The sequence below is a fragment of the Talpa europaea genome, assembly GCF_964194135.1.
Source record: "Talpa europaea genome assembly, chromosome: 5".
Lineage (NCBI taxonomy): Eukaryota > Metazoa > Chordata > Mammalia > Eulipotyphla > Talpidae > Talpa > Talpa europaea.
The window spans coordinates 19,953,911-19,971,212 of record NC_140071.1 but is presented as its reverse complement, the minus strand read 5'-3'; the positions used below and the strand labels follow the sequence as shown (position 1 = coordinate 19,971,212).

Below are 17,302 nucleotides of genomic sequence, written 5' to 3'. Positions count from 1 at the left end.
ACTTACATCCTCCTTCTCTTCTTAGTAAACATCTCCCGTGATGGCCTCATAGATAAAGTTATTTCCCTCATAAGAGGAGGAACCCATAAATATGCATTTGAACTGAAAGAGAAGCTTTCCAAAGAAAAGAAAATAGTGGATGTGACTGACTTTGTAAATTGGGCAACTTCCTTAAATGATGCTCCGGTACTCATAGATCAAAAGGTAAGGAATGACTTATTTCGCTGAGCATGATCCCTTCTAGCTCCATCCATGTTGCTGCAAACTGCATGTGTTTATCTTTTCTGATTGCTGAGTAATATTCCATGGTGTATATGTACCACAAAAAAAAGGTAAAGAATGTTTCTTTTTCTTTTGTTTTTTCCCCCACCCCCATCCCTTATACCTCTTTCATCTTGTCTCCTTCCTCCTCTCTTAATCTCAGAAACCTTTCTTGTTATTAATGTTCACTGATTAAGTATTTTCCTTTGTCTATTCATCTGCTGTATAAATATCCACTATTTTGTTGTTGTTATTCTCACTTGCTTTACTACACATAATTGTTTCAAACTCCTTCCAACGTTGCATCTTTCCTTGTGATTGAATAACATTCCATCATATATAATAAATTCCAGGTCTTTATCATCCAATCCTTTATCAGGAAGCACTTAGGTTGTTTCAATGTCCTGGCTACTGTGAATAGCTGGAATAAATATTTAGGGAATAGAAAATAATTAGTTCTCCTTCTAATTATTAACAGATGGATTAAACCTCTTCCCACCCAACCTAAATGATTAACTGGCTTATATGTATGTTGCAAATAGTGAATCTTGGCAGAAACAGTACACATAGTATTACTTTAAATTAAAGGCCACATGAATATATCACTGAGGTTTTCTGAGTAACACATTTTTTAATACTCAAGTATCTGTAGCCATAATCTATAAGAGAAACCTGTGGCCTTGTAATTCTCCCTTTGATGTAGGCTTCAGCAGACCCCAACTTCTTGAGGAATATTTTGGCCCAGTCCAAGAATTTTCCCTCGACCCTTCTCCATGTAAGAAAGTATACTAATTCTATTTCCAACATGCCTGAATGTTAACACAAATGAATCTACATTTTATCTCAACAGTATAGCTGAACTTCACTTTATTCTTTAGTTTATTGCTACAAATTTGTTACAAAAATGTCAGCTGAGGGAAATTGCATTTATTAATTATTGCCCAAGAGACATAAAGTTTAGGATTTCTTCTAGAGCAACAACAGTGGAGGTCAGTATAACTAGAATATAGCATATTGACTTCTTGTAAAGATTTGAGGGCATTTAAGAGACAACGTTATGTAATCTACTGTTTCATTTCCTAAAGGCGGTTGCATAATACAATGTCCCCTTTATGAGAGCTCCTGGGATATAGTGTTATTTATTCTCAGTTTCAAGGGTCATTTGTTTCTCTTGGGAATCAGGTAAGTTTTCTTCTATGCATGTGAGTATTAAATTCAGTTGTTTTATTCAACATACTAGAAAATATAACCAAATTTATTACCCACCTCATGCAAATGGATGAGTCCTCCTGGCATGAATTGTGTGTATTTGTGTTATTTTGGCTTTTATCTTGCCTTTTCCATTCTCGTTTGCTCAACCTCTCTTATTTATCCACATGTCAAGTTACCTTAAGTGCTTTTTAAAGAGGAAGATAACATGGCAAATAATAAAGTTAAAATGGGTAATAATAAACTAACCTACCATTTCATAGTGTTGTGAAACTCTTCAAAGTGACATACACATGATAACAAAAAAATAAGCATTTAAAGAGCTATACTACTAGGGTTTTGTGTTTTCATTGTTAGGGTTGTAGCAACAGTGAAAATCATTCCTAACCTCTTAGTTAGGGATAAAAGTAACACTCATTCTATCAACAAACTACATTTGGTACATATAGTTTAATTAGTTTAGAAGCCTGAAATAAATTTAAGTGCAGCTAATATTTAATGATATTGTCCATTTTTTTTTGCATTTTAGCAAATTTCATGATAAATGATATCCACTGACAATATAACTACAAATGGTAGAAAGCTGAAAGTTGTCTAGTATAGAAGAGCTAACCCTTAATGGAAAGGCCAGAAGGTTCATCAGAAAAAAAAGAAGAGGCTTCTCAGGAGAACTTCAAGAAGTACACTTTTATTGTTCTTTATCTTCTTGTGGGATTTTTGATGCAGGATTTGAGGCTCCTCTGAAATTATTGCCATTGAGTGTCCTTCATCTTTATCTCTTTGAACACTGTTTATGCATTTCATCCAAATTGCATTTTCTCCATGACCCTCTATTCCTGTATCTTAGATTATCTGGCCTTGATTTTCCTTTGAAGGGTAAAATAAAATGAATTTCTTGCCATAAAAATCAAAATAACTCCGCCACATGCTTATGTTGTTTGTGCCAATGTGGCAACATCAGTAAGATGTTTCTTTCTTCTAAATAAATACAACATAGTTGAAATCTGAATCTGACATACTAATTCATAATAGATTACATCAGTGGACAGTTGTGTTGACTTTGTAGAGAAGTCCTTGATATATTCTGGATAAGAGCCTGCTCGCACTGAAAAGTGTGAATGCCATCTCTTACTTAAGGACTTTCATCTTAATGGTATTTTTGTTAACAGATGTCCTTTTTTTTAAATTTTATTTTAAAATAATTTTACTTACAGTAAAATTGCACAAATAGTAGACAGTAAAATTGCAGATATAATAGAGTTTACATATACACAGAAATCCATGTTAATAACTTACAAAACCATTGTATAAATACAATAATTAGAAAATTAACATTAACTGAGTCATACCTTTTTCAAATTTCACCAGATTTCCCCTAATGTAATTTTTTTTTATTCTAGGGGCCAATTAGAATTCTACATTACATTTAATTGCCTCCTTGATCTCCTTCAATCTCAGTTCCTTAGACTATGTTTACTTTTCTGAACCATGACCTTTGTTAGATGTTGGTCGTTACTGTGTCCAAATGTCTCTCAGTTTAGAATAAAGAATATACTGAGGTTGGCATTTGGGGGAAGAATACCAAAGTAGTAATGGTTAGTCCTCCAGTGAATCAGGAATTAAGATGTTGATATTTTTATTTTAATATCATCAATATGTATTACTTTTCATTAGAATTAGTGCTTCTCTGTCTTCTTTAAAGTCTTTTGCTACCTCAAGGTCTCAAAGACACTCTCTACATATTATCTTCCAGAGATTTATTGCTTTGTTTTTACATCTCAACCTACAATGAACCTAGAGTGGTATTATGTATGTGGTATAAGTTAGAAGGTCATTTTTATTTTTAATTTCCCAATAAATATCTCATTGTCTTAGAACAATTTACTGGAAAGACAGTTGTTTCACCGTAGTTTTGCTTGGTTACTCCCAGCAGAATCAAGTTTTCACACATGGATGGGGCCAGTTTTAGATGTTTTATTTGGCTATGTCAACTCAGCTGGCAAACCCATGAAAGGCATAGTTACTTTGTTATCATATTTTTGATGTCTTGCATTTTCACTTGACTTCTTTTATAGTATTGTTAATTGTATTAATTAAAATTAAGTGTATCTATTTCAAAGTACTATTTTTTTTCACTAAGCTACTTTTAAGATTTTCTTCATTTTCTTCCTTTTTTTTTTTTTTAGCTATTTTACTCTGATTTGCCTAGGTATAAAAAAATTAACCTTGCTTTTCATTAAGGGGGCAAGTTTCACTGAGTTTGAAATATTCTCAATCATATTTCTTCTTATATAGTCTTTCTTCTGGGCTTTAAGTTATGTGCATCTTTTTCTTTCTCTTTTATCTTTCCAGCTCTCTTACTGCACCCCCCCCCTCCTTTTATCTCTTCATGCTGCATTGTCAGTATTTTATTCTGATCGATTTTCCAGTGCATTAACCTTGTTTCATTTATGTCACATCTATTATTTAAACAGTCCACTAATTTGAGTATTATAACATCAAGCTCAAAAATTTGTATTTCCTTTTTAAAATCTACTTCTTTTTTTAATAGTTTTCATTTATCTGCTAAAATTTCAAGCTTGACCCTTATCCCCTACTATGTCAATATATTTATCATAAAGTCTCTGTCTGATCACTCAAATCTTGATCCCTCATAGTCTTTTAAAATTTCTATTATTTCTGCTGGTTCTCAGTCATGCTGCCTTGTTTCCTTATGTACCTACTTATGTTTACTTCATACTTAAATATTAAAGAAATAATTTGAAGTCTAGAGTGACTTTTTTTCCTCCAAAGAAAACATTTATTTCTATTTGGAAAACTGGATTCAGGATTATGTTGATTCAACACAGACTTCCGTTTTTGTGAGTTACCTCAATTCCAGTTTCCTCTTACCTCAAGGATTGGGATCCTTTGGATCCCAGATTGCTTACATCTGTTGGTTTTTAATTCTGGCCTTTTTCCGCAATCCAGTAATGTGCTGCTGTAGCTCTTAGCTCATCACCTCTCTACTGCCTCTTCCTGAGTAAAAAAATGTATCAAGTGGACTGGCTCACCAAGCTGAGTTTCTGCCTCCCCACTGATCTTAGTACAGTAGTTCTTTGCTACTGAGTTAGTTCTTCAGGGTCATCAATCAGGTTTTTAATATTAGTTTTCTTTTTCTCACCTTTACTCATTATCATCAAATAGTTGAAACTATTTAATCCATCATTACCCTTTTCCAGGAATTTGTGGCATATTTTTTATCCTTTCTCAAATCTTTATTCCAATTTCCTTTAAATTTTGTGTTCTCTTGTTTCAAAGTGCTATGCTGCCAAAGGGCCTTAATGTCTACCAATTTACTTATTCAAAAAACTCTTTATAGTCACCAGTTAAATTTGCTTAACTTAAGTAAATGCATGATACAAGTTTTCTATATGTTGTAGTCTATCCACTACCACCACTTGGTGTATTCTGCCCTGTATAATTTGAATGCTTATGTTTCTGCCTTCATACCCTCTAATCTCTGCTAATAATCATTTTCTCAGGAAAGTCTTTCTAAAATTCTGTGATTCCATTATAGCCACTATGTATCTTCCTATAGGAATTAGTTTGCAAAATAAATTATTTTACTTCATTCTCTTTAAATCTAAATAAACGTAACATTGAGATCTCATCTTTCTGTGCTGCTGGAAAATTCTTCATTCATTTTCTAGATGGGGTTCAGGGGTTCCTTTCTTGGCTTATCTAGATTGAATAAGAATCCTGATGGACCAGAGGTGGGGGGCAGTAGGTGGTGTAAGAACAAGAGGGAAGGAAGCATAATGGACTATGGTTGGGGGCTATGCGTGATACAGTAGTGGGTGCACTATAGTGATGATACCTGATGGGGGGGTCCTCATGTTACCTCAAATAAAAATACATAAATAAATTTATTGAAAAGAATAAGAAGAGAATCCTGATGCTTCTGTCTGAGAACTGGAAACATTGTATATGTATGTATTTAGCCCGTTGTAGTCATCCTGATAACCTCATTGTTCAAAGCTCACATGTTCACTTGAAGTCAAGTGGTTCCAAGTCTTCCATGCCAAGACTGTGCACAGGAAACACTGACAAGACTGGAGCCTTGGCTCTTGATGTCCAGCTCCCCTAGGGGCACATCACAGTTCTCCCTACTTCCAAAAATAACTGCTAGTCATGTTTTCCTGCTGCTTGAGATACATACTAATGCTATTCCCTTCCTGGTCTGGAGGAATTCCCTTCCCCGGTGACATTCTTCCCATAATCCTCCCAGTAAAAACTTCTTAGCAAGTTCAAGCCTTTAAAGGAAAAAAGGCCTTTAAAGGAAAAAATGTTTGCCCTTAGGAGAATTCTGGACCTGACCTTGCACATAAACCTCCCCTTAGACAGGAGATAGAAAGCAAGCAACTGGCAACCTTCTGAAAGAGTAGAAGAGGGAATAAGGCAGCAAAAAAAAATCACAAAATAATGTCACTAAATTATCCTGCCAAAAGTTTAGATCCCTTATTTTCATTTTTAAACACATATACCTCTCCTTCTTACTGTTTCCATTTTAAATTTATCTGTATGATTATTTTAACATTAGTCTCCTTTCCCCCATAATGTGATCTCCGTGATCACACAGATCATTAGCTTTAAGCATTAATAGAGTCTTAATAGCTAACATCAATCTGGAAAAATAATCATTCAATAAATATTTGTTGAACTAATGAATCAGTAAAAAGACCTAAAATGAAATGTTTTGTTTTCTTGTAGCTATCTCCTATGTATAATCTGGTTCCAGTGAAAATGAAAGATGCACACCTAAAGAAACAAAATTTGGAAAGAGCCATTGGAGACTATGTCAATGAATTCAGTATAAGAAAATGCCAGCCATGCCAAAATGGAGGCACATTGATTCTGCTTGACGGACATTGTTTGTGCACCTGCACAATATTATTTGACGGACTTGCCTGTGAAATCAGTAAACAAAAAATTAAGGTGAGAACACCTTCTTTGGGGCCTCCCCGGTGGCGCAGCGGTTGAGCGCTGGGTTGCGAAGCTGCCCGCGGCCTCTGCGGCGCCGGTTCGATCCCCGGCTGCTCCCGGCCACCGGAGGAGGGTCCCACATGGCGCGCAGACCTCTCCTGCCGCCCGCTGCTCCCCTCAGCAGTGTACTTCGGTCCTTCTGCCTGCTCTGCTCCCCGCTCTGGCTCTGGTGAATTCTCTCACCCTCCCGCGCTTCTGACTGTACCCAGTGCATGTATAAACAAAACAAACAAACAGACCAGCAAACAAATAAATAAAAGCATGCCTCTATACAAAAAAAAAAAAAAAAAAAAAAAAAGAGAACACCTTCTTTGAACTAATTAATGATGAAAATATGCATTTTGCAGCTATTTAATTTGAAAACTGGCTCTCGAATTAATTTGTACTTCTAGATTATCAATGTAAACAGACTAAAAATCGAATGAATAGTAAAAATGGAAAATTAGTCTTCATATGCCATTTACATGCAGTTTTAACATTTTGTATCTCAACATTTAAACTAAATTATTAAAAAAATTGCTGTAATTGTATTATTTTTTCTTATGGATTTTTATTGGGGAGTAAGGGATAGGTTGGGAAATGTTGCCAGGGGTATGCCCCATGAGTAATTGTATTATTTGAACTGTAAAAAAGCTTCTATAAAGAGAAAAATTTACAGAATAATAACAAACATCCAAGCACTCAACATCCAGAATTAGCAAATGTCAACCACATGTACATCATATATGCTTCATATATGTACATATATCCTATTTGTGTTTGAACCTCTCTCTCTCTCTCTCTCTATATATATATATATATATATATATACATAAATACTTCTGAACTTCTTTTTAAGAATAATAATTAAAGACACAGTAGAGTACTTTGTACCACATCTCCTTCCCCTAGAAAGCCCTGGTGTATTCCTCTCCCACACACCTCTCAGATGCAGTCACTTTCCTTACCTATTTGTACTAAATGTCTATGTAGAATGAAAATTCTGTATTGCTTGGAATGTTTTTAAGATTTACATAAATGATATTTGCTGAATTTTAACTTTGATGGTTTAACTCTTCTAGTGTTTATGCACTGTTTTTTATGTATAGTCATTTGAAATCATATTTTTCAAGTAGGAACAAGTTTAGCCATATTTCTAATCATAAGAGGATCTGATTAGTGTTTGACCTGGCAGAAATAATTAGAATCTTAGCATCTTAGCAGATATATGAGAGCTTAGCCTAAGAGTTACTCCCCACAACATAGCTAGTAAGTTGTCTTCCTATGACAATCACAGCTTGCCTTTTTTTTTTTTAAGATTTATTTATTTATGCTAACAAGAACTGGGGTATTGGCCAAAGGCATGGGAGGTGAGAGGATTCACCAGAGACAGAGCCGGGAACAGAACAGGCAGATTGACCGAAGTACAATGTTGAGGGGAGCAGCGGGCAAGCCAGGGAAGGTCTGCTGAGCCATGTGAGTAGCTTCCTGGCCGGAGATCGAACTCATGCTGCAGAGACTGTGGACAGCTTCACAGTGCTGCGCTCAACCCCTTGTGCCACCAGGGAGGCCCTTGGCTTTCTTACTGAACAAACACAAATTCCTGTAAGAAAATTTCTAAAACAACTCTATATTTTCCTAAAAAAAAGATTCAGTGTCAAGTTTTGTGTTCAACCATACTTTCAACTCTTACAATAATATTTTTAATGTTACAAGACTAATTTTGATCCTTTCTAGTAAACACACTTAGAATATGGTGGGTATGATAACAATCCACATAAGCTAACATTTGACTTAAAGTTAGAATGATTGATTTATAAATATATACTAACTGTAACATCTCATATCTCTAAAGTGTCCATCCTTGGAATGCTTTGCATTTCAAATAGCAATTGTACTGTCCAAAATTCCGTGCTACGGGTACTCACAATCTCTATTTCCTTGGCTATTATGAATATTTTGCTCTCTGAATTCTTCAGCTGTACTTTCTAATTTTCCAATTCTCTTTTTTTTTACCAGCTACTTTGATTCCACCCTTTAGTGAATATATTGAGAAATTTTATTCAGTTATTTTTCTGAAATCACTGTTTGATTATTTTTCAAACTTTATTATTCTTTTTCTTTCCTAACCTATTGAATGATTTCCCTACTTTTATCATTTTTAACAAACTAAACATGTTCATATGGAAGTCTCTCTCAGATTGCTCCAGAATATACCATTTCTGTAGCACAATTCTCTGCCTATTAAGTCTGCTAACTCATTCTCCTGACATTTTTTTCTTCCTTGAGTACTTAGCAACTTTTTATTTCAGGCTTAGTCTTCAGTGGAAATTGTGTCCTGTAGGGATCCTGGTTGCTCTGGGTAGTGAAGTTATGCCTCTGATTAGCTGCTTTTTGGGAGGTCTTGCTGTCGTCATCAGATTTTTATGTAAATTATTGATTCATGTTCTACATCATGTGTTTCTAGGACAATAAATAAACAAGTGCCCTCTCCCTTTTTATGTAACATTTTATCAGTACACCAGTGGCTCCTGTTGGCTTTTCACACCTGATCCAGTCTGGCCTACCAGTTGCTTGCTGAGACCCCTCACCCTGAGAAAAATTTTCTTGCCAAATCTTTTCTTCAAAGAAGCTCTTCAAGGCATCCAATTTCATCAGAATGTTCTGTTTCAGCTTCCCACTTAAAGTGGAGCTAGTGGATCATGGGACTGAAGACCCTGAGACATAATTTTTCTTCGTACATACTATTCACTTTCTCTGGACTGCCCTCCAACCTTCTCCTCTCTTCGCCCAATCCAAACATCCTCGCTGTTTTTCAACAGTGTGTTTGCACTCCTTCTAGAACAGTGTTTCTCAACCTGATTGTTCATTAGATTTCCCTGATGAACTTTTTCAAAAGGTCTAAAGCAAAACAGATACCATCCCAAGCCAACCAAATGAGAGAGCCTTTGCTGTTGATCCTGACAGGACATGGTTATTTTGTTCTTCTTTTTTTTTTTTTTTTTTCATCCTCTAATCTATAGTCAAGATTGAAAACCCCTTTGCTGGTTCCAAGCCAATTAACCTCTCTTAGGTGAATTTTCACCAATTTTCCCAGGTCCCTCTCTATGTTCCTGGAGCATTTTGCCTTCTGCTCCTCAGCACTAATCACATTCACTCTCCCTACACAGATGAATGACCCCGCTAGTTTGGAAATGTTTTCTGTCTTAAACCTCATTCCATTCACAGCACCTAGATAGTGTCTGACACATCACAATGCAGCAGAGAAAGGGGGTGAATAAATGGAGGGGTGGATAGATGCAAGTTGAAGTCCCATTAGTTATGTAGAGTTGATAATCTGTTGTTTTCTCGAGTATTGCCTGCCAAAAAGAAAACGACTTGTTCGCTTCCCTGGGATCATATGGAAGGAAAAACACCAGGACTTTCCAATATAGATCTGCCCCCGGAGATAGTCCTTGCTGCCAAGTAGAAAGCAATATATTTCATAAAAATCTCACCAAAGTCTGAAGTCGCCTTGCTCTAAGATCCAGAATGTTTCTTTTCCTTCTTAAGCTCCTATGATGTTTCCATTTGTTATGCCCTAATGAGGAGAGTCAGCAGTGAAATATGCCAGGACTGCTTTCTCCCACAGGCAATGCCAATCTCTAGCTAACAAAACAAAATTAAATTAAAAAGAGAATGTTGGTTAGAAAGACTTTAAAGTAATTGCCAAAGTGCTTTGTATGATTAATATGTTCCACCAGTTCCATTACCACAAGTCTGGACCAGGCAGTTTCACTCATGTTTTCATAATTGGTCTTGTTTGGTTGTTCGTCTATACGTGCATGCTTTGGCTCGGCCAGTGCTGGGAACCTACCACAGGCACAACATTCTGCTCTCCTTAGTCTTAGCTCTCAGCTCAACTCATCATCTCCAAGGGAAAACACTTGTATTTGTAGTCAAAAACTATCTATCTCAATTATGTGAATTTGCTACTATTTGGTCATATTTTACAAAAAAAATGCAAAATGAAACAAAAAAAAAAAACAGAAGTTCATAGATCCCACTTAATAGCTAACCTTATGAGTGGCATAAGGTAAGGCTGCCCACAAGAAGTTTATGGGAACTGGCTATACAACCTTGTTCATTAGAGAATATATACTTTATACCCTGGAATTTTTGAAAAGGTTTGGGGAAAAACTGGTAAGAAATGCTCAGCTACAAAGAAGAAAATGCAAAATCAAAAAATGTTCCGTTAAATGTCAACAACAGGGCCTCCCCGGTGGCGCAGCGGTTGAGCGCTGGGTTGCGAAACTGCGCGCGGCCTCTGCGGCGCCGGTTCGATCCCCGGCTGCTCCCCGGCCACCAGAGGAGGGTCCCACATGGCGCGCAGACCTCTCCTGCCGCCCGCTGCTCCCCTCAGCAGTGTACTTCGGTCCTTCTGCCTGCTCTGCTCCCCGCTCTGGCTCTGGTGAATTCTCTCACCCTCCCGCACTTCTGACTGTACCCAGTGCATGTATAAACAAAACAAACAAACAAAACCAGCAAAACAAATAAATAAAGCATGCCTCTATAAAAAAGAAAAAAAAAAAAATGTCGACAACATTATCACTATGTCAACGTTATTAACTGTTAATCTTATTATTAATAAGAATTTTGTACATTTATAAATAAATTTTAAGTTAGGTTTTCTCACTTCCCAGGAATTCTCAAGTATGCACACGATTGCTGAGGGAAAACAGTAGCTAGACTATTGACTGGCAAATAATTTCAAAAGCAAAATTTTCAAAAAATAATTTTCAAGTTTCTTTCAACTGCAAAGAAAAAGGTTATTGAATGTGCTGTGCATTTTAATATGTTAGGTATGGTATGGAGAGGAGTTCTAAAAATAAAAGGTGCTTTATGATATTAAAATAGCCCTGAGAGCTCAGGAGAATTCCTGTTTCCTGCCCCCAGAAATCTGGGTAAATCAAAAAATATTAGGATTTGTTAAATCTGAGTAAATACTGAACTCTGCTCTTAAATAATCCATTGTTGAGCTTTTGGCACAGAGGATCTGAATGAGGAGGAGTTATAGTAACTACTGACAATTTCTTACCTTGTAATCATAAAGTCAAACAAGAAAAGAGCTGAAATTTGACCAGACCTCAAAAGGTCGGCCTAAGGATTTGCCAAGATCCCCTGTACTGAAAATGGGGGCTAAGACGCCAGTTCACTGTTCACAAGACAGCCTCCGACTTCCTTCAAAGGTGACCTATCTGGTAGAGCATTTCCAGCAGGGGGCATTATTGAAACACCAGAAACCACCCAACCGGAAGCAGCACAGAGGAAAAAGCCCCGGACCTGAAATGGGAAGAATTCCAAGAAACAAAGAGGTGTGGGCTTCTGGCTACTTGGCATTGCAACCACAGTCTACTTGTAGCTGGCAAAAAGCAGACTCCTGACAAGGAAACTCTTAGTTTGGCACACAGAGCACAATATCACCACTCCCAAGGTCACAAGGTTTCTGAGGGTACAACCCACAAATGGAAGGAATGGGACGTGGGGAAAACAGGCCTTGATGTCTCAGGAGTGACATTAAGATCATTTCCTTGAACCCCAGCCATGATCAAAAAGACCTGGAGGGGCTGGACAAGCTTCATGCCCCCTTAAGATTAATGCAAAAGAAACTTATAAGTATTTCTACATTTAATAATTTTCCCCTTTAATACTTAAAACTCAGCTTGCTTATTCATTCTACTGATTACTTGGTAGACCATCAAAATATATCTACCACAAATGTTTAAGGTCTGGCTCAGCATCCTTACCCTGGCGTTACACCCTTGTGTCCACAGGACCATCTGATGGTGAAGCCAGTGTGATATTGCACGCAACAGCCCCACACCAGCAGCCTTGTGTTATTTTGGCCATAGCTATTTATGAAGAGCAGTCCAAAATGGTAGATAAAAGACTAGACTCAATTTAATTTATTTCTGAAAAAAAAATCTCTTTCTCTTTCTCTTTCTCTTTCTCTCTCTCTGAAACACACACCCACACAAACTTACAAATACTTTGAAAGACAAACCTCACATTCCATGTCCTCCACCACCACCTCAGCCTCTCCATCCCCACAATTCATGTTGATTATCCACTACAATGCTATGAGCAGTGAAATGCTTCAAGAGAAAGGAATGATGTGGCCATTTAACAACAGACAAATGACTAAACATTACATAAGTCACCAGAAAAGTCACTAAGTCCAAGAAATGCCCAGGAATAATGTTATCTCCTCATGGTATGCTTCAGTTGATGCTTTGCAATGACGTATGCAATGATTTGACAGCTAACAGACAAGCAATGAATGGTAGTTGTCACTATTATTATCGTGCTAGGTTATTGATACAAATCCTTCCATGGTTAAATCTGAAAATTGAGGTAACCATATATGGCAGAGTAGTTCAATGCTTTCCACTAAATAATTATTGAGTTCAATTTGTTGTTTTTTTTGGGGGGGGTATTTTTTTATTGCACCCAAATATACATTGTATAAAATTTATCATTTGAACCATTTTTAAGTGTACAATTCAGTGACACTAAGTACATTTACATTGTTGGGCAATGCAGTTGCATTGCAGTGTCATATCTATCTCCAGAACTTTTCAACATCCTAACCTGAAATTCTGTACCTGTGAACAATGGCTCCAGTTCCTCTTTGGCATTCCTAAGTCTATAAAGTCTGAAGGCACATCAGTTATTTTTCAGCCGTTCTGGCTTCACCTTCCTGATGGGAGGGACACTGGGAATGAAGGGAGGGACACTGGGAATGAATGATGATTTAGGAAAGAATAAAGGAAACAAGAAGGACTTGTTTTTCATTCATTCATTGAAATGCAAATTATTGTCCACAAATTATCAGGAGCTATGATCAAGACTATTAGGGCCTGTATTTTGGTGGGGTTTTTTTTTTTTAAGATTTATTTATTTATGCATATAAGAACTGAGGTACATACAGGCCAGAGGTGTGGGGGTGAGAGGATTCACCAGAGACAGAGTGAGGAACAGAACAGACAGATTAAGTGAAATACACTGCTGAGGGGAGCAGTGGGAAAGTCAGGAGAGGTCTACTGCGCCATGTGGGTATCTCCCTGGCTGGGGATTGAACTCCTGCTACAGTGGCTGCGGATTGCTTCATATGTTGTGTCTTAACCCCTTGTGCCACCAGGGAGGCCCTATTTTGGTTTTTTGGTTGCTTTTTTTTTTTTTTTTGCATAGCAGAACTGGGGTGTAGGCCACATGTGGGGGGTAAGAGGATTCACCAGAGAGAGTGGGGAGCAGAACAGGCAGATCTACTGAAATACACTGCCAAGGGGAGCAGTGAGTGAGTCAGAAAAGGCCTACTGTGCCACTTGTGGGTTAGCTCCCTGGCAGAGGATCAAATCCAGGCCCTAGCAGTGATAGCACTGAGACTTAACCCCTAGGCCACCAGGAGGCCCAAAACAAGTCAAATCTTGCTTTTTAGAGAGTAATTGAGATGAAAGGATTGCAACTTGGATTTTACTTCTGAGAAGACTACACAGAACTAAAGAGGTAAGAAGCCATGAAAAGAGAATAGCAAGAGACCATAGACCCCACAGAGTCTCATGAGTCCACAAGATAGATAGAAAGATGGATGGGTGGATGGATGGATAAAACAAATGATAAGCAAAAGATACAAATAATAACCAAAATTACAAAGGAAAGCCATAAGTAACGACTATTCATTAAATAATGAATATATGCAATATATATTGCTTTTAGAAGCTTTGTTCTTTGTCTCTTTGTTCTCCAAAGAACAAAGTAGTTTGATAAAAGATTCTTTAAGTACAGTTTAGATTATTCTTCTATTGTCCTATTTCATCATTTTTTTAGAGCTGAGTAAATGGTTGTCTAGAGTTGGGTTTAAATGGTAAAGAAAATTTTTCCCTGCTCTTCCTGAATTTAAATACAAAATTGTTGTTCTATTCAGAGATGGAATAAATTTTTCTGGACTTCATAAGTTATTTCTCCCAGGACACTGATGTTCTAAAGGGGCTAAAGCTTCTTTTATTAAAATTAGAAAGTGAAAAAATTTATTTTGCTTTCAAAACAAAAAAGAGAGGAGAAATAAGCCAAATCCAGGAGCTGCCCATTTCCGCCTGCACAACCTTGCAAAGCAAGCCTATTCTTAACCTGCTTTCTTCCTGCTGCTTTCGACTTGGCTATTCCATATCTATCCAAACAGGGAAACTAGAATTTCCTTGCATTTTGTGGATCTTTTTGTGAGTTCAAGTTGTTCTTTGTTGGAGCACATCACATGTATCTTGATAAGAGAAAAAAAAAAAAAGACTATAATGACATTTGAGTCGACCACATTCCAGGTCTGGAAAGTCAAGGTGTGACTTCACATTTCTGTACTCTAATCATTGTCAAAGAACAGCAGAGCAGTTACCATCTCCTAGTATTTGTCATTATTTTAGCCAAGAATTGTGCTTACACTTCCCATAAGTGATGGGCTTCAGGGCAGGCTGTATACATGCCAAATTAGTGTGCAAACTGTGTACCACTTCCATCAGATTCTGAAAGGAAGCCATGAGCCAAAAACGGTTTAAAAAAATAAAATCTGCTCTAGTATCTAGGGTAACAGAAGGAAGTATGAAAATTAATTCACACTGGAGGAGTTTCAAATCCAGTTGGGGAGCCAAATCCAATGCAATGGGAGAACTATAAAAGGCAAACATTTTATGTCTCAGTCTGTAGTTCAGAAAAAGGGGAGAGCAGTGAGGCAGTGACACAGAAGGCTTCCTGGAAGAGGTGAGACTCTACATCTATTCTCCTCTCTTATGGGTCTTTTCCAGGTATGCTAACGCTGGGCCCTAAAAGTAATGAGCATTTGTTTCTCCCCTATAATCATTCAGGTTATAAATTTGAAATCCTGTAAGAGTTTGCAAGCATTTCCATCCACTATGCTAACAATTTTAACCATATATGTTTTAAAGTCTGGTAAATACAACAATATCAATGCTTTTATTTATTTATTTTAAGATTTATTCATTTATTTATACAAGCATTGGGTACAGTCAGAGGCACGTGAGGGTGAGAGAATTCACCAGAGCCAGAGCGGGGAACAGAACAGGCAGACTGACGAAATACACTACTGAGGGGAGCTCAATCGCTGAGCCACCAGGGAGGCCCTGTCAATGCTTTTAAATAACAATCAGTTTGCTGTCTATTCTTTTTCTTCTAAATTAACTTTAAAAAAGAAGCAGCTGGTTACTGCAAGCAGCTCAGTGTCTCTGCCCCCATCGTCTCCACCTAGCTGTTATCTTCCACTGAGTGCCAGCAGGCAAGACTCATTTTACCATCAGCTGAACAATAACAGTTTTTTAGATGCAAATGTGTTTAAAAAAAAAAAAAGGTAAATGGGTGCCCAAATATTTGAAGAATTAGAACCACTTTGGCGTTCTCTGAGCTAAGTTTCCCCCCACTGACAGGAATAATAGCACTCTATACCACAAAAATACAACTTTATCTTCTTTAGATGGTATCTCTGTTATGTCTGTTGTCTTCATTGCATTTCCTGTTTCACCTCTCCGCACAGGGACTGACAGACTTTATTGACTTCACAGGAAATACTCTCACAGGCATATGTAATTTTGAAATGTGGTTTGTTCTTTTCTATTTTCCCAGTAAAGTGATGATGCTCCAAAAACTTATTGGGTTATGAATTGTGGCTGGGGACTTCATCTTTTACCTGTTTTTCCTTATCCAAAATAATCTCTTAAATACATGTTTTTGAGAGAGCGCTGAATTTGTTTCAATAGCAACCAAGAATTACCTTAATCTGCATTTAGAAATAAGCATAAATTGAAGGGAATTCAGATAAATGAGCTGAAATTCAAAATGTCTTAATGTCTGTTAGGCTACACTGTTAATGTACACTCAAAATGTCTGTTAGGCTACACTGTTAATGAAATTACTAGAATTCTGTTGATTGTGTATTTTTTGTCTAACTTACTGGTACAGAGAGATAATCATAGGCTGCCTAAGAACAAGTCATCATTATTGAGAGCATAGTGAAAACCTATCAATAAACTTGGTAATAGGAATCAGGATTACTTCTCCTTGTAAAGCATGTTTGGTGATCAATAAACCATCTCGCTAGTAGACCACTGTTCCACCTTCTAGAGGCTGGGCCTCAAACTTGCCTGCACTTTTGAATGACCTGGGAGCCTTAAAAATTACTGATACCTGAGTCTCAAATATGGACATTTTGATTTACTGGTCTGGGGAGAAGACTGGGAACTGAGATTAATAAAGGCTTTTGAGGTGATGTAAATGTACAGTCCTGTTTGCAACCACTCCTTTAGACCCAGGACTGAGCATTTGATCATCTGCTTCAGCAGATAGTTGAATAAGAGGCTTTCTGTTCAGCTACAGAGTATCTCCAGTTCAAGGTCTTCTGGCATTAATATTTAAAAGCATGCCTGGGTCCTACACATGTCTTTCCTTGATCTCTCGGCTCCATTCATTCACTGAGCATTTATTATGTGACAGAGACTGTGTAATTTCAGATCCATGACTACCCACCTCACGCTGACTGCTCCTCAAGTCCACTCCCCTTTAAAATACCTACAAGTTTTTTTTTTTTTTAATAGAGGCATGTTTTATTTATTTATTTATTTGTTTGTTCGTTCGTTTTGTTTATACAAGCACTGGATACAGTCAGAAGCGTGGGAGGGTGAGAGAATTCACCAGAGCCAGAGCGGGGAGCAGAGAAGGCAGAAGGACCGAAGCACACTGCTGAGGGGAGCAGCGGGCGGCAGGAGAGGTCTGCGCGCCATATGAGATCCTC

At 37.3% G+C, this 17,302-nt stretch overlaps 2 protein-coding genes across 2 annotated transcripts in view; both read left to right on the top strand.

The window, feature by feature from the left end:
* C9 (complement C9) overlaps positions 1-9,379 on the top strand; it is a gene marked incomplete at its 3' end in the record, with an annotated part of 38,956 nt that extends 29,577 nt beyond the window's left edge. Inside the window, exons 8-10 of the mRNA XM_084233905.1 lie at positions 26-204; positions 6,223-6,447; positions 9,317-9,379. Coding sequence (XP_084090031.1) covers positions 26-204; positions 6,223-6,447; positions 9,317-9,379 — 467 coding nt within the window. The remainder of the gene's footprint in view (positions 1-25; positions 205-6,222; positions 6,448-9,316) is intronic.
* A 5,870-nt stretch (positions 9,380-15,249) lies between these two features.
* The window catches only part of FYB1 (FYN binding protein 1), a gene marked incomplete at its 3' end in the record, with an annotated part of 137,085 nt that continues 135,032 nt past the window's right edge, over positions 15,250-17,302 (top strand). Inside the window, exon 1 of the mRNA XM_084233608.1 lies at positions 15,250-15,261. The remainder of the gene's footprint in view (positions 15,262-17,302) is intronic.